This window comes from Thamnophis elegans, chromosome 4 (genome assembly GCF_009769535.1).
Source record: "Thamnophis elegans isolate rThaEle1 chromosome 4, rThaEle1.pri, whole genome shotgun sequence".
Classification (NCBI taxonomy): domain Eukaryota; kingdom Metazoa; phylum Chordata; class Lepidosauria; order Squamata; family Colubridae; genus Thamnophis; species Thamnophis elegans.
The window spans coordinates 85,229,761-85,254,485 of record NC_045544.1 but is presented as its reverse complement, the minus strand read 5'-3'; the positions used below and the strand labels follow the sequence as shown (position 1 = coordinate 85,254,485).

Here is a 24,725-nt window from a genome sequence, read left to right as displayed (position 1 = left end):
TTTTCAAGACTTTATATATAATTCAGAGTTTTAAACAATATTAAACAATATTTTGAAGTTGTTGAGCACAACTGGAATTTTAACAGAAAATCATGGGTGATTATACAAAGCGGTTGCCATAGGAAGTTATTCAGATTTATACAATGGTTGTCATCGTTTATTTCAAAATTACTTCCCCAGGATGAGTCTCATGATCCCTTCTAGCCCCCAATTTATTTTTGTAATTTTTCATGACAGGTGACACATTTCCAGACAAACACTGATTTGCAGCCACATTATTTTTATTTTCAAGGAAGGTTTAATGAGTCTATATAAGATAGAGTCATTCTCCTTAACCTTAAAAAGCCCATAGTAGCTGGGAGTTGGGCAGCATATAAATTTAATAAATTATTATTATTTAAAATTATGCTAGAAGCTGGAGTCTTGTTACAACAGTAGCTTTGCATTTATTGTAATCATTTAATTAAAATAGTTTTTAAAATCAGAACAGTAAATTACTTCGGCACTTCCTCTACTATGTCTAAAACAAACCAGCAATTCTAGTACAAGCCTAATCTGACATTATTATGATAAAACAGCAGGAGAAAAACACAAGTACTTATAATACAATTTACAGAAGTAATTTATGTTGAGACTAGCTAATTATCTTAAATTCCCCAAGAGACATTCTGAACATTTCCCTTTCACTAAATGAAGTTTCCCTTTGAGAGGCAAACAGCAGAATGTGATCTGTAATACCTGCATGCCCTGCTAATTGGATCCAGGGATATTTCTTCTTAAAGGACATAACAAAGGGGGACCAATGCACCATGTTCTTGATTTTCCGCCACGATTTGCTCTAGAAAAAAAGAAGATAAATTAAAGCGACTACAGAAATTGTATTTATAGCAATACCCAGTTTAAAAACTCTAGTTAAATATGAAGAGTGAGATTTGGTGGCAGAACAAGCTCAACCAGGCACCTATGCTGAAGAAGACATCAATTCAAGATAAGCCAATCTACTGTGCATTTCTTCTTATAAGACTCGTTCAGATGTTCACACTTTCATGATTTGCTTGCAATTCCCACCATTATACTTGTGGTATACATACCCGGTGGAGGAAAAAGAAAGATACATTTGAAAAGTAAATGAAAGAAGAGATCTAAACTTTTTAAAACTCTTTCCATTCCCCACACATAACTGATCTTTTGTTTTTGCTATGCTTCAGATTTAAGAAACATGTTTTTCCGAGGAAGAGGTCTGCTTTATTTATTACGTTTGGACTTAAATGTCACATTAAGCAAACACTGCACCAAATGCAGTCCCACTTTTGATTACATCATTATTATTACGTCTTTCCCTATGCAGATATGCTAGGAGCCCACTGAATGAAAGGAATAGTGAAAAACAAGAGTTGCCCACTTCTTTTCCAAACCCAGCTAGAGCAATGTGCACCATTCTGCTGATAGGAAATATCCATAGCAGCAGAAAGCAGCGACACGATATTAGCTAAGACCAGACAGAGTTGTACATTAATTACAGAAGAAGTACCTTGATACTATACTGCCCCTTTTCTCTTCCAAAATATCTTCAGGGTGGAGGAATTCCTGAATAAGTTAGTCTTGTTATTCTCTTTTAGGAAAAATTTTCTCCCAAAAAAGGAGAAACTTTAGCTAGTTGCATCAGCAAAGTGCCACTTAGAAAACAGAGGAAAGCCTTTCTGAAAGAAAATAGTTTCCCACAATTTGCACAAATGGAACATGTGGCTAAATTAAGGCCGAGGTGTTTCTTATCTCAAAACCAGAAGGCAGAGTAAACTGTCTCAGAAGAAATATGCAAACAAGAAAACAATGGGTGAAGTGGTTAACAGAATAAAACAAGACAACAAGAAGGATTTTAACACTAAGCAGCCAAGTATCATAGTCAAAGTCCACACTGAAATGTCGAACAGAGGGCAGAATAATCTAAGACATATAAAAGGAACAAAATGTGAAATTGCCCATTATGCTTAAAACAATTACATCTGAAATCTGATACAGTGGACAGAACTAACCTATGCACACATGAAATGCTTTTGAATTTTAAAATTATTTATAGTTATGAACCTGATAATTTCACTTGTACTAGAAGACCAAGGAAAAGCTCAGCCATAAACCATATGGCAGTAGTTTTATTCAAAAATACAATATGTGTAATGTACAAAATTTTGAATAATTATTCTCTTATATTGGAACTTTTTATCATTTGTTTCAGGCTGCCATTTTGCTGTTTTTCCATCATTGAAAAATCACATGTAATCTATGCAAGTTTACCTAAATTTCTGTAACAAACTAACGTGAACACACCTGGCCGTGAAAAACTTAAGCAGCTATGACATGCTCGAGAAGATAAGTAGAGGAGTGAAATAATTTCAGCGGCCTCTTTTCTTTCTTCATCAAGTTCATGTTTATCCAGACTTGTAGCTTTAGCCAATTTACTGTCAACATTGCTTAAGGCATCTCCCTATACCAACATGTGGGTTTTCAAGAAGAATGCCAGGAGCTCTGTAGTTTGGCTTTTTTGTTCGTTGTTGGCAGAAAGCACTGTTGGATTCCCCTTTACTAAAGTGTTTCTTTGCTTTGACTTATATTTACTTAATTCTTTTAAAAGGAAAGCCTCTCGGGGGAATCTGGGTTTCCACATCAAGACTCAACTTGCCCAGAAGAGGGATCCTCCTATGAAAATGCAAACATTAAGTCATTCAGTCCCAGCATAAAATGTTCATGAGAGAAGTCACTGTTCTAGAGCCAAATTTTTCTTTCCACAGTGGTTAGAAATCACAGAGCAGAAAAAAATCGGAGCTACTTCAAAACCAGTGTTAAAAGAAACAAGCACATAGTATCATAATAGCCTCCCAAATGCTGTTATAAACATGCTCTTGTCGAGATTAATATTTCCATTCTACACTGATAATGTTCAAGTCATAAAATTATTGAAAAATACAGGGATCTAGGAGAGATGTGTATTAAAAGTTTTGAAATTTACATTTATGATCTCAATTTTTTTTTTAAATTAAATGATGTGAGTACAGTGTCATTGGAACATGACATCAAAAAATGATCCAGAACATATAGCACTTTAAATGTATGTCGGAAATGTAAACAACAAAAAGATTCAATTTATCATGTTTAGTAAATGTGTAACAAAGCTAAAACATTTGGATCAAAATACATATTTTGATACAGAAGATTTTCAAGATCAACTGAAGCTGGATTTTTTCCTTTTAAGATTAAGAATATATTGTCAACAGTTCTGTCGACTGGAAATCTTTTATGGGATTTTTGCATAAAAATGAAAAAAATAACCTTATGATTTACAGTGTTGATAACTTTAGACAAGTTAGATTATAGAAAGAAGAGTAATACGATGTAACTTTAGAAAGAGGTCAAGATATATTTGTGCTTGTGAATTGCCTAAATAAAATCAGAAGCCATTACTTTATATTTTCTTTCTTTTCTATTTTCTATTTGTATTTTCTTTTTTTATACTTTTTTCTTTTTCCTTTCCTACTTTCCATTACTCCCCCCACCCTTCTCTCGTTCTGATCATTGTTCTCTGTGTTCCACTCTTTGATCTTCTTTTCAGGTACTGGAAAAATGCTTTCATATCCTGATTCAATTATGCTTTTTCAAAACTAAATGTACTGTACTCCCCCTAGTTTCTCTTCCTAAAACTTAATTTGTTTATTAACTTGTTGATTTTCTCTGATCTGATCAAGTTTCTTTGAAACTTTCTGAAAATGTGGAGCTTTGAACTAGACATATTATTTCAGGTCTGACCAATGCAAAATAGTAAAACTATTCTTTCTCATAATTTGGAAAATAAACTCTATGGATATAGCCTAAAACTAGTGATTCACATTCACTTGTGATATACTTGTGTTATTTCCAAGTGTCATTATCAAGTCAGGTGCTCTCTGTCCTATATCTGTAAATGTGATTTCTTGTTCCTAGGTGAAGTACTTTCAACCCCCTTCTGCAACATTAATATTAACCCTAATAATACATGCTTTTGGAAGGTAAGCTTGTGTTTCTAATAATGTACATGTGTTTTATGCCATGTATTAAGGGGAACAAAAAACTAATTCTTATGTGCTGACAAAGTCTTCCCTTTCATGCCACATGTGAAAAGTTATTATTTTAGGGAATTTTTATTGCCTATTAATGTGTAAAATATGCATACCTATATTTGTTTCTCTGGAATATAGATACAGTTCATTTATATAATTAGATAATACAGAGAGTAAAGTTGGTATAGAAGTTAAGGCACCAGGCTAGACCATGAGGTCTAGTCCTGCCTTAGTCTTAAAACCAGCTGGGGGAAATTCACTTCTGGGCTGGACTAGTCACTTATTCCCAGTCCTAGGAAGGAGGCAATGGCAAACTCCTTCTAAGAAACCTTGCCAAAGAAATTCTCCAAGAATTAGACACAATTGAATGAAAGAAATAAAAAACACACAGGTAAGACCTCCAACACTAACATTTCAGCACAAGCTCCTGAAACTGACAAGGATTTTTAAAGTAGCCTGAACATAAGAAAAATTAACTTTAAAATTATTACTGTAAACTCAAAAGATAAGACTTGTTATTAAAGAAAGCAGAATTAGTTCAATGAGCACCTATTAAGGTTAGCTGTTTTCTTTTAGTTTATATTAAAAATAGTAGAAAAAAGTAAATCTTGCTTTGTCCACATCAGGAACATATCAAAGTGACTTAATGATATTTGAATAATTGGCATTCGTTCATCTGAAACACTATTTATATAGTTCTCTAATAGAAAGAAAGAGAACATTATCTAGTAGATGGGTGAAGACTATGGAATCTTCTAGAGATTGTTGAGTACAATTGAGTACAATGCCAGCACTTCTAATCATTAATCACGATGGCTAAGAGTCTCTAGAAGTTGTAGTTCATAATATGGACCTCTACTGCAGATTATATTATATAGCCTTTACTGGGTGGCAGGCACTGATATTGAAGTAATGAGTTGGTAAGAGTAGGCTTTCATGCAATTCCTTTACCTACTCAGCAGCTGAACCTTTTTATAGAAATCATGACATCTACCTAAATAGAGAGCAAGAATTTCACATAAGAGCAACTAGATTTTGAATTTAAAACTGATTTAAGGAATCCAGTGTGTGTTTTTGTGATTCCATTTAACCCGGTTTCATTTCTGAATTAGGTGAAATAGCATTCCAAGGTTCCAACATGGATTGAGTCTGCACTCCCATTTACTACAGAACAGTTGGGAGGATAATTCTCAGGAAAAAAAGTAACATACAATCTTTTTGCCTTTTGTTCTAGCAGCAAACTATATCTCTTAAATGGGCAAAAATCTGAATTTTGAATGTGAAAACATTGGTTAGGTTCTGTGAAAATATTATTTTATTTATCTATCCCTTTTAAGTAAATTCATAAGGAACGGTATTCTGCCAAATTTTCTCAACTTGTTTTTCCCCCAAAAGAAAGTAAGGAAAAATGGAAGTTAATTTAAGATATTTATTGGCCCAGGTATATGGAGCAACATGTAAAGATTGGAAACAGCATTTTGCTCTGCAAACATAGCTTTCTTTCTTTTGTGTAACACTAATGAATTCTAAGAATAGTTAAAAGAATTTTAAAGAAGAAAAGGGGCTTGCTGCCAAATAAGTTACTTTTTTAAGCTTATAGTGTAGTCAATTAAGAAATTGTACACCTTGGTAGCAAGCAAAACTGTCATTCTTACAGAGAGTTGGATAGTTTTTAAAGAATGAAAGAGGTTTTTAAGAAAATGCAGGAAAAACAAATACATTCCCTTTCCTGTACACAATACATAAGTCTATTTTGGACAAGGAACAGTGGGTTTGTCTGTTTGCAAGCCTTGGCAGGTAGAAATATCTGGTTGAATGGCTTACACCAAAGCACAGCTATTTCAGATGTTTGGAATTCTCTGAGAATACATAGAGACGCTTTAATTTACAGAAAATCCATTTTGGTTAGTTGTGAGTGTTCCAGTCACATCCAAAGGCTTCATTATGTGCTGCTGCTTTTGAAAACTTCAGCTAGTGTGGAATAAAATTATTTGGAGCCTGCTGGGGCTTGAAAGTTAGATCTTATTACACCAACTCTAAAATAGCTGTACTAGTTGTCAGCTTGGTTTCAAACTTCAGTCAGTTTATTGTTAATTTACAAAGTGCCATATTTTGGATCCAGGTTATTTGAATATCTATATAAACCTGTTTGGATTCCAAAATCAATTTTGAAAGTCCTATCTGTTATCCTGCTACAAAAATCTGTAAAGTTGGATAACACTCGAAATAGGACCTCCCTAGGATGGGTTGCCAATCTATAAAAGTATCTTGAGCAAGGTATATGTTGTTGCTTTTGACTGTTTTTCCCAAGCTTTTAGTTGAAAGCCTTGATGAACTGCAAAAAGAACCAATCAGTCAGTCCTGGACCAAATAATGGCTGCTTGAAGTGATGATCAACAAGCAAAAACTCACATACTTGGCATGTAGTGTGAGGGGATGATGGATTGGAAAAAAAGGTTAAGCTTGGCAGTGTTGAGGGAAACAGCAAAAGAGAGAAACAACAGATGAGGACAGATGGGATCAAAAAAATTATTGAAAAGTTCTTTCTTTGGGAAGAGCTACAAATCATTACAAAATAAGATCGAGATGACAAGTACCTGTCTACCTAGTCACCCAAGACTTGAATCTGGTCGAATGGCACCTAAAATATTTTTGAAAAATGGTGGCATTGAACTGCAACTGAAAAATAGGCTGATGGAATAAATAAAATTACCTCTTATCCTCAGGATTTATTTTCTTAATTTGGTTACTACATAGGTTTCAATTCTAAACTTCCAAACTGTAACTAAAAATTCTGATTGATGTAAAATATGCTGTACTTTACCATTTTTCACTAGTAATTGGTATTTAGAGAATGGATAATAGATAAATAGACCTTTTAAAAAAACAGCTGTATAAAAATTGAGAGAACATCAGTTTTTTGTCAGCCCCCAGGGCAATCTCTGATTTTTAAATCAACACACTAGTTCTCTGAACTGTTGTGATTGAAAAGTTCTTTCATTTGGGAACCAATGTGGAAGGAGGTTGTACATGAGCTTGGGATATATTTAGTTGTTTTGATATTATATGGTGTCATGATTTTTATGACTGTGTTATGATTTATGTACGAACCTATGTACTAAATAATATTAGGAACATAGTAAAGGGGAACACCTAAGTTTCCAAAGGGATAAATTAAGCAACAGCTCTAAAAACCGATGTAATCCAGCTAATAAAGTTCATGTTTTAACAGTTTCCTTTTAAAAATACAGAACTGTGAGCAACAGTTTAGTCTTCAAAATTTAGAAAAACAAATTCTAAAACACTGCTCAGTTTTTAATAACAGAAGTTATTCTAACCAATTTATTTAAAAAATGGATCATGTTTAACAAACTACAGCTTTTAAAACCAAATAAATACTGCTGAACAATCCTGACATTTTAATTTCTTTCAGCTCCTCTTAATTGCTTCTGGTTTACATTTGTCATTAGCTACATCAGTATTTGGTCACCCTTTAGTAATTTAGAACTCTATTTGTAATGTTATTGTTTTGCAGACATTGGAATTGAAACTGAGTGTCCGTAAGAGGGCTAATGAGTTCCTCAACTAGCAGTATTATAGAAAGCGACATATCTCTAGGATAATCTGATAACATAACTGTTTTAAAGGGGTTTTTTTTGCAGGTAGCACAGGGAATCTAGAGTCAAATTTCAATTAAAGGACAATAATTTTCTTCAAATTTCAGAGCAAGCAGATGACACAACTGTTCTTGAGGGGACTAAGTTGAAAGCTGGGAGGCTAGCAACAGAGGCGGAGCTTAAGAATCTTACAAACAGATTCAGTCCAATCAGGGCGGACAATGTCAACTCATGCCTGGATGCTATCTCCACCTCATTGGAGAAGGAAGGTTTTCAATGGTGCCAATTTAAAAGTTAGGGAATCAATTACATTTTTGTACATTTAAGCTTTTTTGAAAAACAACATGAAAGATTAAAACTGTATTTTCAGATGTTGTAGAACTCTAAAATTGATTCATTGTATAAGGTGAAGAAATATCTTCTAAACTAAAAGGGAAACAGTCATTGGAAACAGGAAAGTGGAACATTTTAACATTAATTATGGAACAGCATTTAAAAGACACGGACGTGCTTGCAAATCCAAAACAATGCTGAGATAACAGACCAGAAACAATTCTTGCAAAATCTATTACTCTGGGCAGGATGTATCCATTGTCATTTACATTGCATATCATACAAAGCCATTACAATCTTATTTGGGCTTCCTCCAAAGAATTCATGGCTTGTAAATAGAATCACATCCATGAAGATTCTAGAAGACTCTTTTTTTTGAGTAACAACCCTTATATTATTTCACACCCTTAATCATGTACTGTGTAAAATTACCTGTGTAATAATCTCATAAATGCAGAAATGAAGAAACTTTTTTGAGCTCTGCATGATGCAGCTTATAAATTTAATAAATTATAATATGATGATATCACACAAATGCTGAACTTACATCAGGCATCAGAATGTAAGTATATAAGTTACAATGTCATTGCATTTTATTGCAGACACTTTTGTTCCTGTTTCATGTTTATAAGTCTAAACAAAGCAGATTGAACATAAGAACATCCCTACAATATCAGACAAAAGTCTACCCTAAGGCAATTTTATTCATAATAGTGTTGGATTTTCATAGTCAACCAGCTGCTTCCAATGTCCTCAAAAACAAGAAGTAGGCATATCCCTTTTTGACTATTTTTGGTCCCCTGCAACTGAAATTATAGGCACATTATGCTTAAGTCAGAGTTAACACCAAATTCTTAAATACTCCCCTTATAAACCTACTCTCCTTTTAAAAACACCTAGAATATCACCATAACATGTGGAATATCAAAGGCTACTAATATGCTGCACAAAAATACTTTTTTTTGCTCTGTTTTAAGTTCTCCTTTCCATTAATGTCACTGGATGACCCAATTCTAAAGTTTTAAAAGAGTAAAAATTTATCCCTGTCTACTTTCTCTACAACATGCATGATTTTATGTACCTCAATCATTTCCCCATCTCAGCTGACTTTTTGCAAGCCAAAGAATTCCAAACATTTCTTATTGGGATAGCATTTGGGCCCCTTGTTCATTTCAGTTGCCCTTTTCTGCATTTTTTTCTAGCTCACTTAGGTTATTTTCAATATGTAGCAACCAGAACTGTACCTGCATGCCAGATGCAGATACTCTACAGAAGAGCAAAAGGCATTACAATGTTGTCATTTTTCTTTTCAACCCATTTCCTAATTAACAAAAACACAAAATTTGCTTTTTTTCTAATTGCTACACCTCTTGGTTGAAGCAAAATATTTTATGTAGATCAAATATTGTATGCAGAAACTGATCTTTCCTATTAAAATGGAAAGCCAGAAGCCAGTGAATTCTCAAATTGTTTCCATGTCCCTAATAATAAATGTTTACTGCAAAGCAACTTAAACAGCTCTTAGCTTTTAAGATGAATATGATTCACTAGCAACAGGAAATGCTACTGTAGTTTGAAGAGGCTTAACTCCTCTGAACCAATAACTAATGGCTGAACATTTTCTGCTGTGTTTAGAAAGCCAGTTAAATTCTTGGCATAGCTCAGAGTATCTTTCTGTTGGCACAGTACTAGTTGCAGTGACACCAGGAAGTTCTGGTATTTCCCTGTTCTTCAGCATCTCACTCAGTGGGGGATGGTGGGGAACACAAATTGCACTTCAAAGCTTGTGCAGAAACTGAAAGGCAAGTCTGACTATTAAGAAGAAGTGCAGCAAAGTGGTTGGTTGCTAAGTTACCACATGACGTACATACAGAGCCCCTGTCTACATTTTTCCATTACATTCTCCTCAGTTAGGCTGAATCAGAGATGTCTTTCAAACAAGTCAACTTTATGCAGATCAAAACTCTTTAAGTCTTATAAGGAAATTGATCTCAAACTCTTAAGGAAAAAGAATTACATTATATGTGAGCATAGTATGACAACATATGTCTTGATGGACATGCACAAAATTTATACAATGGGAATATGTGAAACATAAAAGAACAGATCTGTCTTCCCACCTGATTTGAAGCAGTATACTTTAAATCACAGTTTGATAAACAAGCCATAATGTCTGGTTTACCTAAAATGCACATTGAATGGATTCACCTGTCATGTGCAATAAAAATAACCACATTATATTTTAGTGCAGAGTGTGAAGTCATTAAAATTGTGACTCCTATTTTTTTTTTTTAAAAAAAGAAGAAGTTGTGTATTGGAAAAAAAAAGCTTCACACAGTGGTTTGTTTGGTTTGGTATTTTGGACTTGACTTTCCAAATTAATGTAGAGATGAATCACAGCTTCGCTTGAGAAATCTGTTCCTTGTCTATTTTGTTTACTGTTCAAATGCCTTCTTAAATAGATACACGCTAAAGTTATGTGAATGGGAAGTATATATTCTCCAAGTATAGTCACAAAGGTACATTGAACATGATACATGCATAGTCAAAACTATTCTGATGTGCAATCAAAAATTCAAGTATCAAAACAACTAATTGGGAGGGGGGCTACTTGACACTTTGGAAGATAAATAAATTTTACATTCTTGATGAGAGTGGAAGACTTATGAACCACGTCTTATGAAGAAAAGATGAAGGATGTATTAAAAGGATATACAAAGGTGATCTTCAAATACATGGTTACCCAAATGAATACATTTTCATTTGCTCTAGAACATTGTTTCTCAACCTTGGCAACTTGAAGATGTCCAGAATTCAACTCCCAGAATTCCCCAGCCAGCATTCGCTTTCGAGTTGAAGTCCGGCCATCTTCAAGTTGCCAAGATTGAGAAACACTGCTCTAGAAAATAGAATCCATGTCTAATAGGTTCAAATTACAAGAATGGGAATTTCAATAGAAATTAATCACAGCTCATAGGCATGAGTGTGCCGGTCAGCTGGTCTTTGGATTTCCGGTGTTCCAGCTTCTGTGAGAACCAGCTGGCTGGTGCATATGCATGTGCCAGAGTCTTGAAGACCAGCTGGTTGCCGCACGCATGCGCGCTGGTCAGCTGGTCTTCGGGTTTCCGGCACTCTGGCATGCATGCACGGGCATTCCAGTTTGGTCACTCAATGTCCAAAAGGTTCACGATCACTGGTATAGGGTTTCCTGCCTGAGCAAGGGGTTGGACTAGAAGACCACCAAGGTCCCTTACAACTCTGTAATTCTGTTAAAGTAGATTTTGAAGGGTCACCTACTGAAGATGCTATAAAATGTTCTTATTAAGTCTTATTCAAAAATAAATATACCAAATTTGAATTATAGTTGCAATTGAGGGATGGGTTTTTTTTTTAGTAAAGCACAGATCTGAATAAAACTTTTTCACCTGTGCAAACAACTTTTTCCTCATATTTTATATTTTTTTTAAAAAATTGAGAAAAATCCCCTGGCTCAGTGATAATTCACATTCATAAAAAAGAAATAGGCATGTCTAATGGAAAAAAGATAGATACAGCAACAATAATTTAAATGGCCATAACTATATTAAAGGCAATATTGTAACCTAGGAAGGATGGTACCTTCCAAAATATCACTTATTTTCATTGTAACCTAGGAAGGATGGTACCTTCCAAAGTATCACTTATTTTCATTACCGTCTTCTCATATAACCCTAGACCCGTGATGGCGAACCTGTGGCACGCGTGCCAGAGGTGGCATGCACAGTTGGCTGCTCTTCTGGTCTTCATAGGCGCCGGAAAACAGACTGAAAATGGCCAAAACCTAGGCTGTTTTTGGGGCAGTTTTCAGGCCATTTTCCAGGCTGTTTCCAGGCCAATATTTTGGGCCATATCTGGCGCAAAAACAGACTGAAAAACAGCCTCAAAATGCCCCAAAAATGGGCCAAGAAACAGGCATGCATGGGCCGGCCAACTGGTCTTCGGGTTTCCTGCACACGGTCACATGCACACACGTTCCAATTTGGGTACTCGGTGCCAAAAAGGTTCGCTATCACTGCCCTAGACAAATGGGAAAATACTGGATAGCTTACTTATTTTAGACAGTTATCTCATTCATTGTCAAGAAAAGTAGTTGAACGTTATATTCACTGCTTATCTGTCGGTATATCTGTAACTGAAACAAACAAACTTAGAAAATGCATTCATGCATCTGATAGCACAGTTAAGCACCACTAGTCGTTTCAGGAGAAAAAGGTTGCCATTTAGTATTCTACTTCCTTAATTAACATGATATGCCCTAATGTCTTGCTGAATAGTATTCTAGAGAATAATAAGCAAAAAATAGTTAGTAGCTGTGGTTAACTGCATTTAAGACAGAAATAAATATCAAGATGTAGCTATTCTAAAAAGGACATTTTAAAAAACAGAACATTTGGATAACATTCATTTGTATTTGGATAGATTACCTTTATATTTTTGCCACTGTAACAAGTTTTCATTATATGCAACTTCCCTCTGTTACCAAAACAATAACAAACAAACAAACAAAAAAAACAAATCTTTCGGGAAATAAAGGAAAATCCCAGCTAATTTACAAGCCTGATGTGGCCATATCCCTTGCACACCCTCTACAGTCCTTTATCATCTTATAAATACATTATCTATAGTCCCAAGATATCCAAAAGTTGAACATGATCTAAACAATCACTTACCACCTTATTTGATGATTTGTAGACTCTAGTATAATTATAGCCTTAACCTTATTAAACTCTTGTGATTCTATAGACAGGGTGGATTTTTCTGACTTGTGAAAGGCAATTAGGAAGCTTTCTGGACTGAGAAAAATATGCAAGTGCAATGATATGCTAGGATACAGGTACATGTGTAGACACAGGAAATTATTAATCATTTAAATGTTGCAAGCCGGAGTCACTTATGTTTTCTCAAACCATCAACTCTTGAAAATAATCATAATAAAGTATCTGGAGTTCAAGATTGTCATTTTATTATATATTCTATCATATAAATAAGCTGCAGATACAACATAGCTATTCTGTTCTACTTAAGAACAGAAAGCCTATTTCTACACAATTAAGTTCATAATGCAAACACAACAGCTCATAACTTCATGCTCTACCCTAAATAAACATTTCTTGGCACAACAGCTCATGAGAAAAAAAATGCCAATATTTTAGACATAATGTATGTTTAACACTTAAAATAAGTGAAAATAATACTAATACTAAAACTTTAGCAACAGTAGGAAATGTAGCTGCAGGGCTGTTCTTTACAAGGTACTGCAAAAGCTAACAGTTACATTATATTTTTAGGATGGTGGTGTTAAATCCACAACCTGAGAAACATCTTCATTACTTTATCAGTGTTTCATGAATTTGCAATCACTGCAATGTTTCCCCCCCCTTCAGAGAGTTAATTCAAATTGGGAAAAACTGTCTTATCTCTGAAATATCCTATTCATTCACTGGCTGGTTTTCATGTGCCTTTTAAAATTATAGTTTAATGAAAAAGCCACAATGTCTGTATTTAGATTGACCATGAAGCCTTAAACTATGGTTTAGAAATCACAATGGCTTAATTCACTCCAAAACCATAAAAACCATATTATGACTCAATATGATATGTGAACAGAAGCTATAATATGAGACTATAGCAAACTATTTACATTGCATAAACATAACTATTTGCTAATGATCTCCCTTCTGTGATTATATTGTTCTCTTTATTTGACAAAACAACCTTGTGTTACAGTAATACTGTAGTGGTACTCAAACATTTTGAAGCAGGCAACATCCTTCTTTGAAGAGTTGCTATTTATAATTATTGAAACTTATGTTCTATTAACATAGTTGTACAGTATTAATATATGTCTTGGATGCTAAGAAAAATTTGCAGTCTCGTTAATTGAAGAGGCTATTTCCTTACCTTAGATGAAATGCTTTTGGGAAATAGCTCTTGCTGTCCCATTTTGGAACCCCTGGCATTGGCATTCAACCTTCATAATTTCTTTTTTCTCTGAGAATATAGTGCATGATCAGAGTAAATAGTACCAGCACTATATTTAGCTTTCTTGTTCTTAATACTTCTCAAAGTGATTTGTGCTACTTGAACAACACTCCAGCCAATCCATCACAGAGATTTTCCACCTCAACTGCATAGCGATTGGCTATTGCTACTAATCAATTTTTTTCATTCCAATTTGTGCCAAGGTGGAACTATTGCTTCACAGTACATACTGTACTAGATAGCAATTGATTCCTGTAAACTACTTGCTCCAATTCAAATGAAACACTTCCTTTTTCCTTCCTTTCTGACAGAAACAAACTTAAAGCCATATAAAAACAATGATAAGAGAAACAGAACTGAGACTAGCAAGGAATCCCAGAAATCTCTGAAGAACATCTCAAAATGCAATTGTTGCAAAAAAAATGAGATCTGGCAAATAGAGATTGCCAGCACAGACTACTGTTATTAAGCTTTTTGGCACCCTCTCCTAATTCTTTTTAACCAGGGAAGAACCTTGCATTAAATATACTGTATATAGAGTGTGTTTTCTTTCCTATCATTATCTCTTCATGATCTATTACAGAATCCTTGTATTCCATAGACTCCCAACTAAGAAAGGCTGTCTTTCAGACATTCAGTGTGTATGTGTATATGCATGTGTATGTATATATGACAGACAGACAGACAGACAGATGGACGGACAGACAGACAGACAGACACACACACACACAAATGCGGCAAAAGAGGATAGGTAAAGCATGTATAATTTTGGCTATTTCATAACATAAAACATTTGCTTTTTAAGTATAGCTTTTTTCTTTTTTAATTTTTCATGACACTGTACTAAAATATGGTATAAAGCGTATGTTTTATTACATCTGTTCTATCTGAAAAAAAACATAAGGATCTGAATTGAATACAGATCATCTTTTCCATAATATCCTTTGTTTATTGTCAACAAATTTCAAAAATCACTTCAACTAAGAAAATAACTTGTGGCTTAAATTTATTTAGTATCTAACAAAAATATAAACAGTTAATAATACTTTCTGAGTTGGTAAGGCAAGGAACCCCAGGCCCTGGATAAGCTCTACCAGGGATTGTTGTAATTGACATTTGAGTGGAAGAATTGAAGCAGAGTCATGGTATCAAATACAGAAGTGGCAATGGGTTGACATTCAGGGCATCCCTTCTCTGGCTGCTGTGGTCCAAATCCAGGAGTGGAGGAACCGATGCAAGCTGACTTTGGTTGCAGAAAGCTGACAGAAAGTCGCTTTATCTAGCAACCACTGGAAGAAGAATTGCTATTAGTTAACAATAACAACTAAAACTGTAGGGATTGCCATTGCTAAACAATGCCGTCACATTTTATAACTTCATTGCTTAGTCATGGAAATTTCAGTCTGTAATTACAGTCATATGTCAAGGACTACCTGTACTGTCATATATGCAAAGAATATATAAACAAAGAAACAGCATGCAAATAATCTTAAATATGAATGTGTTCTATGTTCATTGGTAATATATAAGCATATACTGGAAAATCACAAATTCGACTAGCTTATCCATCTGTTTTATATATGTATAAACAGTAGTCTGTCTAATCCTGTTGGAAGGACCTTCTGGGCATGTACAACACAGAGGTGTAGGAAACAGACTAAGTGGCCATCATAATTATTGAAAAAGATGTGGCTTCCTCAAATGGTTTGTCCTGTCTTAATAAACAGATACATAGGTTTCACAATCCAGTTATGTTACACCTAATGTTTTCCAATAAAGATAAAATGAAAATGTCTACCATTGTATTTATGCATAACTTTCCACTAAACAAATTTAATAACTTGATATAATATACAGAGTGATATATCTTTGCACTCAAGTTTTTTGTTACATCCATTAATAAACATAACATTTTTCCTAATTTTAGTTATTATTTTGCAATAATGTATAGCATAAAATTATAAGCTTAACTAAATCAATTTAGCAATAGAAAAGCAAAATCCATTTTTGATTTTCTCATGACTTACTATTTCAAGATAATTTACTTGATTTATTTTTATTATGAAAATAGAATTTGCATAATCTGATAGGAGGAAAACAACCATACAAAAATGGCATATAAACTATTTATCCTTTACACAGGATCACTGAAATTTACTAAGTTCTTCTTAGTAGGAATTATTTAATCCTATTAATTTCTAAGAATGAAAATTCTTAAAAGTAGTGAAAAAAAATGAGATACCTTTAGAAAAAAGAATTAACTAATAATGTATTTACACACCACTGCACTAACATACTATAATGAATTGGCAGAATCACCCTCCCTTACATGCTACATCTGAAAGTCATAATTCTGCATTTCTATTAGAAGGTATGTAGAAAACAAAAAGCTTTTGTGACCCACAGTAACACTGACTTGCTAGTGTTCGCAAAATGCATTTTTGCTTTTTAACAGTTGGCATTTAATTAATATTCTTTGCAAATGCAACATGGCACCACTTTAAGCCATTGTATATTTCAAATGAAAGAGTAATTTTTTCTTATAATCTACAGACTTATAGGGGCTCCAACATTGCATGAAGTTCTTGACAGGCCTAGATGCAACCCCCAAATACACTTCAATGGTTGATAACATAATTTTTTATTACGGCAAGCAAGAAAATTGTTCAACAAAACAGGTAACAAAATAAAAATCATATACTTAATTTAAAATATATTTTAATGTAAATAAAATGAAATGTATTTTGCTTGGCCCTACCATTTGTTTGTCCTAGTCCCATTTTGCAGCACCCTCTACAAATTGCTGCAACAATATACTGACATGCAACTAGAAATCTAAAAAAAACCCAATTCTCTTGATTGTAGTGTTTCTAAAAGTTTTCTGATCATGCATGCCATTGTCTGGAATTGTTGGATATCATGGGAAATACATTTCACATAATTGAAGTATTTCTGTATTCCTTTTCACCATCCACACTTTTTCCTTACTATATGAAAATCATGATGATGTTCAGACAAATCCTGAAATATACTGAGCCAAGGTGGCGCAGTGGTTAAATGCAGCACTGCAGGCTACTGCTAGATCAGCAGGTCAGCGGTTCAAATCTCACCGGCTCAGGGTTGACTCAGCCTTCCATCCTTCCGAGGTGGGTGAAATGAGGACCCAGATTGTTGGGGGCAATATGCTGACTCTCTGTAAACCGCTTAGAGAGGCCTGAAAGGCCTATGAAGCGGTATATAAGTCTACTGCTATTGCTATTAAGGGTATAGAAAATAAATCCTTTGTGAAGCCTAAAGTGTAACATAAATGATTGCCAAGAGCGGACTGCAGTAACCAGAGCTGAAGAAGCTTCTTGGATGAGAAGTGAAACATTTTCAAAGAAAAACCAGAAAGTCCAGTTGCCTCTTGAAACAGTACCTTTGGGGACTGCAGTAACATGTTTTACACATACTGCACTTACTGTAATCACTGCCTGTCTGTTAATGCCTGGACGACATGCATGTATATAGAGATTTTTCCATATGATAAGCTTAGTTAGTTATCTTCTCAAGCTGTTCCCGCGATCATTTCTATAACATAGATTATTGCAAACAAAGGAACTGCCATGAAGTTGAGACAATTTCCTGCCCCTTGTGATTATGCTACAACATGTAACTGTCATCTAAAAAAAGAGGAAGAGTTGCTATCATTTTCACCTGAAAAAGGCTCTGGGCTTTTCTCCAAGTACTAAAAATGCTTAGCTTTTTGAATTTATCCTTGTTATCCAGTTGTTCCATTTGTCAAAATACAAAACAACTGGTAACCCTATTAATAAGTCAAAATTATTGAATCATGCCTTGAAACAAATTTTCAGTCCAACAGAACCAAGGGCCTGGATTATGCTGACACTGAAATATAGGGAGCACATAATGAAATCGTGGCACGACAAAACTGCGCTCGTCAAAATAGCGGTGATTAAACCGCGTCGCTAAAGCCGCGACATCATCACTGCGCGTCATCACCGCCACGACAACAGCGCGGCGACAGAAGGGCGCTTTAAAGCCGATTTAAATTAAGGTAAGTGTTAGGATTAGGTTTAGGGGTTTGATACATGCTTCGTTCTTTGCCTCTGTACCTCCAAAGGTAGCCCTCCTCCTCCAGCGCAATGCCCGTCTTGGGGGCGCCCACCAAGACCCCCGCCAGGGCGGCCGGGCTGACAGCGGCAGCGGGTACAGGGCAAAGCGGGCTGCCCAGCAGCAGCAGCCCGTGGGAAGGGTCCAGCTAAGCCGCTGGGGGCAGCAGCAGGCGGGGCGCGGGCTCTGCCGACGCCGCCCGCCCTGCCTCTTCCTCCAGGGGAGGCGCTGGCGGCGGAGGAGGGCGCAGCAGCGGTGGCGGCTGAGGCTCTCCCGGGGCCGGCGAAGCGGGCTTGCCCGGCGGCGGCAGCCGCCCATCCAAGGAGATGTTGTTGAGGAACAAGAGGGCGGCCTGCCTCCACCACGTGTCACCGCCCCGCTTGCGAGCCCCTAGGTTTAGGGTTAGGTTTAGATTAGGTTTAGGGTTAGGTTTAGGGTTAGGTTTACGGTTAGGGTTAGGGTTAGGGTTAGGGTTAGGTTTAGGGTGCTTTGGTAGGCGCGGATTTGCCCTCCACGGTTATGTCATCGCGGTAAGGTCGTGTTTTTCTTACCGCTTCGGACGGCGCGGATTTGCCTCCGCACTTATGTCGGCGCGGATAAGGGCTTCATGGTTTTGTGGTGGAACCTAATGAAATAGTATGACTCCCAGGTTACAAGCGACAGGCATCTATCACATGCCTCTTTTAGAAAGAGGCATGTGATGGTAAGTTTGATGCCTGTTTTATTATTTCCAAAATAATAAATGTACCATTAGGCTATGCCCTATCCTAAATTGCTTTAATCAAACTGTAGTTAAAGCTTTTCACATCTCACATCACTTTTTCTTTTTAAATGCCTTTTAGTCTTCATGAGCTTTTTTGTTAGCTGTGTAGTCTAAATTCTGAAAATACCTTTTCCTTTGAGCAATAATCTCCCCAGGGCTGTGGATTCTCCATATACAAATTTTATAAGAATATAAACATAGCCAGCTTTCCTCCCTCTTTTTATTTTGAATTTTCAAAATGTATTTCCCATTCTTGTATCGGAGAATTAGAAGTAAAGAATAGTAGCACATTAAGAATAGTCAGATAGCCGTGCAATAATGGGTCTAGGTTTTGTTTGTTGCCTGTCTTCCTGCATTCTTTGTGGATCTGTCATATGCTGTTATTCACAAAGTGAAACTTTGTAAAAGATTGTTTCCACCCAGTTATTAGAGTATAGTTTATTTGGCCAAAATTTCCTTTCTAGACCATGAGCATATATGAAGACTAACTTTATTTTATTCATCCTTACACATTTTTTGTCAGCTGTTTTCTCCCAGTGGCCTGAAAAAGCAAATGTTATAAATGCACATCTTGTCTGATGAATTTTTAAATCTATATAGAAATTAAAAACATAATATTAATACCACATTCTAATTACAGAAGGGTATTCCCAAGTTAAATTCTTAATTCTGGTTAAAACTTCTCAGCAATATTTTTGGACAAGCTGTGTGGATTCTTTTATAATGTTTCCCAATTGTGTGCTCACAGAACCCAATTAAAAAGCTACCCATAAATTCAAATATGAAGATATTTAATAAAGCTGAATTACACACCAAATACCTTCACTCTCCTCCCTGTTTCCTTCCCTCCTTATAACTACTATAACGGATGTTGTTTGCTTATGATGAAGCACTGGCTGGCTGTCTGGCATTCCATTTAGCAAACCAGATATTTAACAGTTGAATAGCACAACTGTTAAATATCTGGAAGAATTAACAGCTACCTTCTGCCTATATATATATATACACACATAGAGACCTTGGAAATTTCCAGAACTGCGATTCAGTTTCTCAAAAAGCTGCTAAAAATATCCAAATGTCATTACAGCTTTTCCTGAGTTACAGCTTTTTTTATTTGATACTGTGCTATTTGAGTTCAAATGATAACCAAGCATGGTAAAGTTCAAATTAAATTGTTGCTCTAATAGTAGTATCAGTTTTATTTATTATTCATATATAACTAGAAGAAGAATTGAGCTCATTTTCATAGTTACAGCTGATTCTGCCATGGATAAATTATGGGCAACACGCAAGATAACTGTATCCTTGGGGTTGTTCCATTACAAAGATATGATCTGAAGTGGCACAATTTGATGGCTGCCCAAAGCTACTGAGTCCACAACAATTCCCTCCTTTTTCTATGAAGTCCCATTATATCCTTCAATCCTCAGTAACATTTCTCAGGGTATATTTGATGCCTTCTACTTAGATCCTGAATTTCCACATCACACTATATGGTAAATAGGTTGTACTGTCTCTTTTAACTATCTTCTCTAGTAATCCCTTTGCTCTAGAATTTATCTCTTCTTCTTCTTGTGCCATATCCATCATCGGACATTGGTGATCATGTTGTCAATCCTATTTTTGTCAACAGATGCATGAAAAAGTGCTGCTGAGTTTTGTATAAACCAGTCCCTTAGGTTTTGAGGCCATGATGTTCTTCTTCTGCCTGGACCTCATTTGCCTTCAATCTTTCCCTGGAGATTTAGGTAAAGGATGCCGTATTTTTCTGGGTGTCGCATCATATGTCCAAAATATTCTAAGTTTCGCTTTTTAATGGCTTCGATGATTTTCCTTTGCTTTCCCAGGCGCCTTATCATCTCCTCATTTGCGATTTTGTCAACCCAGCTTATACGTAACAGCCGTCTGTAAATCCACATTTCCAGAATTTCTCTCATCCTTCCCTAATTGTTTATGTGCGTACAAATATAACTTAAGTCCAGAAATCTATATTAGGGCAGCAAATGGCACACTATAAGTATTTCAACAAAACTTATACTACCATTCCATATGATCATGTAATCACAAACAATCCTAAAAATACTTTCTATTGGATGCATTGGAATACTAAGACATTATATTAGGACTGTCCTCTAGTTCAGGGTAAAGTCCAAGCCTGCATAGTCAGGAGCAATTTTCAACTTATTCTGAGCACAATAAATGTCTCCTGTGGACTCTGTATCAGATTCAAACATTTCCACGATTCCTGAAACCTTGGTCCTCCATTTCATAAACACTAGAAGTATCGTTTAAAAAAGTTGTGATTATTATTTTGCAATCCAATTGGGTGACGGGAATCTTAAATTCATTGACTAAAACAGGGGTCCCCAATCCCCGGGCCGTGCAAGCAGTGGGTACACGCATCCTCTACTTGCACAAATGGAGCTGCATGGGCAAGCACGCCCACTGCTCACATAGAACTTTCCCCTCTCTCCCCCGCCCCAGGTTACCATGTCAGAAAAGTTGGGTATCAGTGCCCTAACATTGGAGTCATTATTAAGATCCAGCAATCATCAGACTGTGGAGAGAAATCTATAATTTCTTTTAATAACAACATAGCCTCACTGTTGCCTAAACATTCTTGCCGTCATCCAGAGTCAGTATATGTGATGGCATTCTGGTGAACTACAGTTAGATTATAATTTTTCATCAATATTGGCTCTTCTTCAGTTTGTTTCTACCAACTTTCCATTTCTCTCCTGTCATAACATCAGGGGTCCTCAAACTTTTTAAACAGGGGGCGATTCACAGTCCCTCAGACAGTTGGGGGGCTGGACCAGCTGCGTGGGCGTGGCTAGGTGGTCATGTGACTGGGTGTGGCTAGGTGGTCATGTGACAGGTTGGGCATGGCCAATTTAGCAGTCTATTTTGCCTTTGTCCTTCCGGTACTTGTCCGTCCCCTACTCACTGGATCACATGGCTGTGAAAAACATCCCGAAAGGATGTTTTTTAAGAATTTTAAAGACTTTTAAAGCACTACTTTACAAGCTGGAAGCAGGGTTGCTTTTCAAGCCAGCAGCAGACCTTCCCCTACTCACCAATGGCTGCATTGGCGAGATCACCCCTCAATCAGCTGGACCTCCCCAGCACCTTTTGGCCTTACCTTCGGCAGCAGCAATGTGATCAGAAGTGCAGCTCAACCTGTGAAATAACTAACCAGAAGTGCAGCTGGAGTGGACGCTCACTGGAAGATAATTAAGGCCAATGGCAAGAGGCGTGGCTAAATCCCACCACTCTGTGAGCCGGATACTTTGCATTGGCAGGCCATATCTGGCACGCTGGCTGTAGTCTGAGGATTGGTGTATTACATCTTCCTTTCCAGATATTAGAGGAATCTCTTTAGTCTGAACCTTCCAAACTTCCTCTATTGCTTTGGTAGACATATTTTGATTCTCCTTTATGTTGCCTTTATCACACTGCTGTTCTTAACACCTACCAGGCATGCTGTTATTCCTGGTCCCTCACTTCTGTTGCTTAATAAAACTCAAGAAAACTACCCTGTTTCCCCAAAAATAAGACCTTCCCAGATAATAAGCCCAATGGGGCTTTTGAGTGCATGCGCTAAAATAAGCCCTCCCCTGAAAATACTGCGACACAGCAGCAATCATGAGGTGACTATGCTCACCATCTCCTGAACCTCAAAAATAGTAAGACCTCCCTGAAAATAAGGCCAAGTGCTTATTTCGGGGGTCAAAAGAAAATAAGACCCTATCTCATTTTCAGGGAAACACGGTATTAAAACTTGAAAAACGAAAACATTCAATTAATATAACCTCAGGACAAAAATAAAAGTGGGTTAAAAGTGAATAAATAAATCTGAAACCTAACTATTATTCTGACATATAAAATTGTGAAGTGTTTGGCTGAAGAACTGATTTTCCTTTGCCATCCTGGCTCCTCCCCCCTCTCCATACACACATCAAATCACAATTTCCAGCACAAATTCATATTGACTGGGGATGCAGAAGGCTGCAGTTCTGTGTACTTTTAGAGGGTCAAGTTGTGCACCAATGTTTAAGAAATATTATGCACAGTTTGATACTTTGAAGAAGTTAAAAAGAATGCTGGCTGCATCAAGGCAGTTGAACTGTAACCACTTTCTCAGCTAAAAATAAAAAAACAAACAAACATTAAAAAAAACATTATAGAAGGGTCAGAGTTAGGGTTAGGGTCTTCTTATAGATAGTTGGAATCTGGTTCCTACTACCAAATTGAGTATTCCTAGACTGAGATGAAGTGGTTTGAGCTATTTCTAGAGCTCTCAATATGGTCTTAATGCCTTATGACTTTATCTGCAGTTTAGTATGTATCCCTACTCATCTTAGACTATTAAAAGACTCAGGAGTTTAAGCAGCAGAGTATGAATATATTCAATCTATATATATTGGACTATACAAATGTTTTTAAAAAATGCTAATTGTCAAAATAGCCACATATTTTTAGACTTATTTGCTTTATACACTCAAGATGTAGCAATGTGAACCTAGAAAAAAGATACGCCTATTTCAATAATTTGAAGAGAGGTACCTCATATACATTATACATGCAATACAAAACATCTCTTTTGACGCATTGGCACTGCCCTAATATTTACTTATACTGCTCTGCCATGCTACTGCTTCCTGAGACCAATAAATTTATGCAGCAATTCATAAAGAAGTGCGTCACCAGGTATTTGAAAAACATGTGTATAAATGGTGTCTGTCATCTCGTATGTCTCAGTTTATGAATTCTTCTCCAAATTCTCAACTGGATATAGTATATTGGGGGAAAATATAGTATTCATGGGTCTAGCTGCAGAAAATAGATACTAAGTCAACTATTTAAAGTAAGCTGAAGGTTTTTTTCAAAGCCCCTGCTAACATCTTTTTCAGATGTTGATGAAAAAATCTGTTTTAATTGGTCCAGTGTTTGTGCTTCTATTAGGTTTTGCTGTTAAAACTTGAGAAACATAAAAACCTTATGTTGTATAGTTTACTTTTGTATCTCAACACTTGTCATAGGTTGTAACATTACTTCAATCAACTGAATTGAATTCTTGTTGAAAATGACACAAATAGGAACATTAGGTTTCTAATTCTTACAGATCTGCAATAGCTAAACTCATGCATTCAATGTGTAAATGCATGAATCATTAACTCTTTAACTCTGCTATTAACGATATACCAAACATGTAACACACAACACTGAATGCCATATTATTATCACAAAGTGGAAAGTTAAGACTACTATTTTTATTAGGAATGTTATGAAACTACCTCAGTTAAATCTTTTAAACTTGCTTTAGAATCATTTTCCACAACTGTTACAAGCTTATACTGACAACGGCAAATTAAAACTATTTTAATATGGACTATATTAAAAGAAGTGTAATACAATACAAAATATTCGTATACATAATTCTGATGAGCAAACTGCTAGTTCTCCACTGAATAACATTTTGTTCATTCCTATTTGTGAAAAAGATAAATGCAGACTTTGATTACTATTACTTATATGAAAAAGTAATGCTTCATTCAAATAAAATAGTTCTTTTGTGGAAGAAACTTTGGAATCCTCTTCAGTTAAAAAAAAAAAGTATTTACACATTTTTATAGTCCTGCCTAAAATCACAATTACTGTTTCTCTTTGCAGACCAATACCAAGACAATGATTTTCATGTGAAGATATTAAAGGATTATATTGTTTATATCATTTATCACTTTTGTTTATTGTTCTAGTGGCAGCACGAACGGGATGGGAAACAGAATC

The 24,725-nt window shown here is 35.8% G+C and overlaps 1 protein-coding gene across 2 annotated transcripts in view; it reads right to left on the bottom strand.

The window, feature by feature from the left end:
- The window catches only part of ITPKB (inositol-trisphosphate 3-kinase B), a 62,195-nt gene that overhangs the window by 12,589 nt on the left and 24,881 nt on the right, over nucleotides 1–24,725 (bottom strand). For both annotated transcript variants that reach the window (XM_032215276.1, XM_032215275.1), the window contains exon 3: nucleotides 739–838. In XM_032215276.1, coding sequence (XP_032071167.1) covers nucleotides 739–838 — 100 coding nt within the window. The remainder of the gene's footprint in view (nucleotides 1–738; nucleotides 839–24,725) is intronic.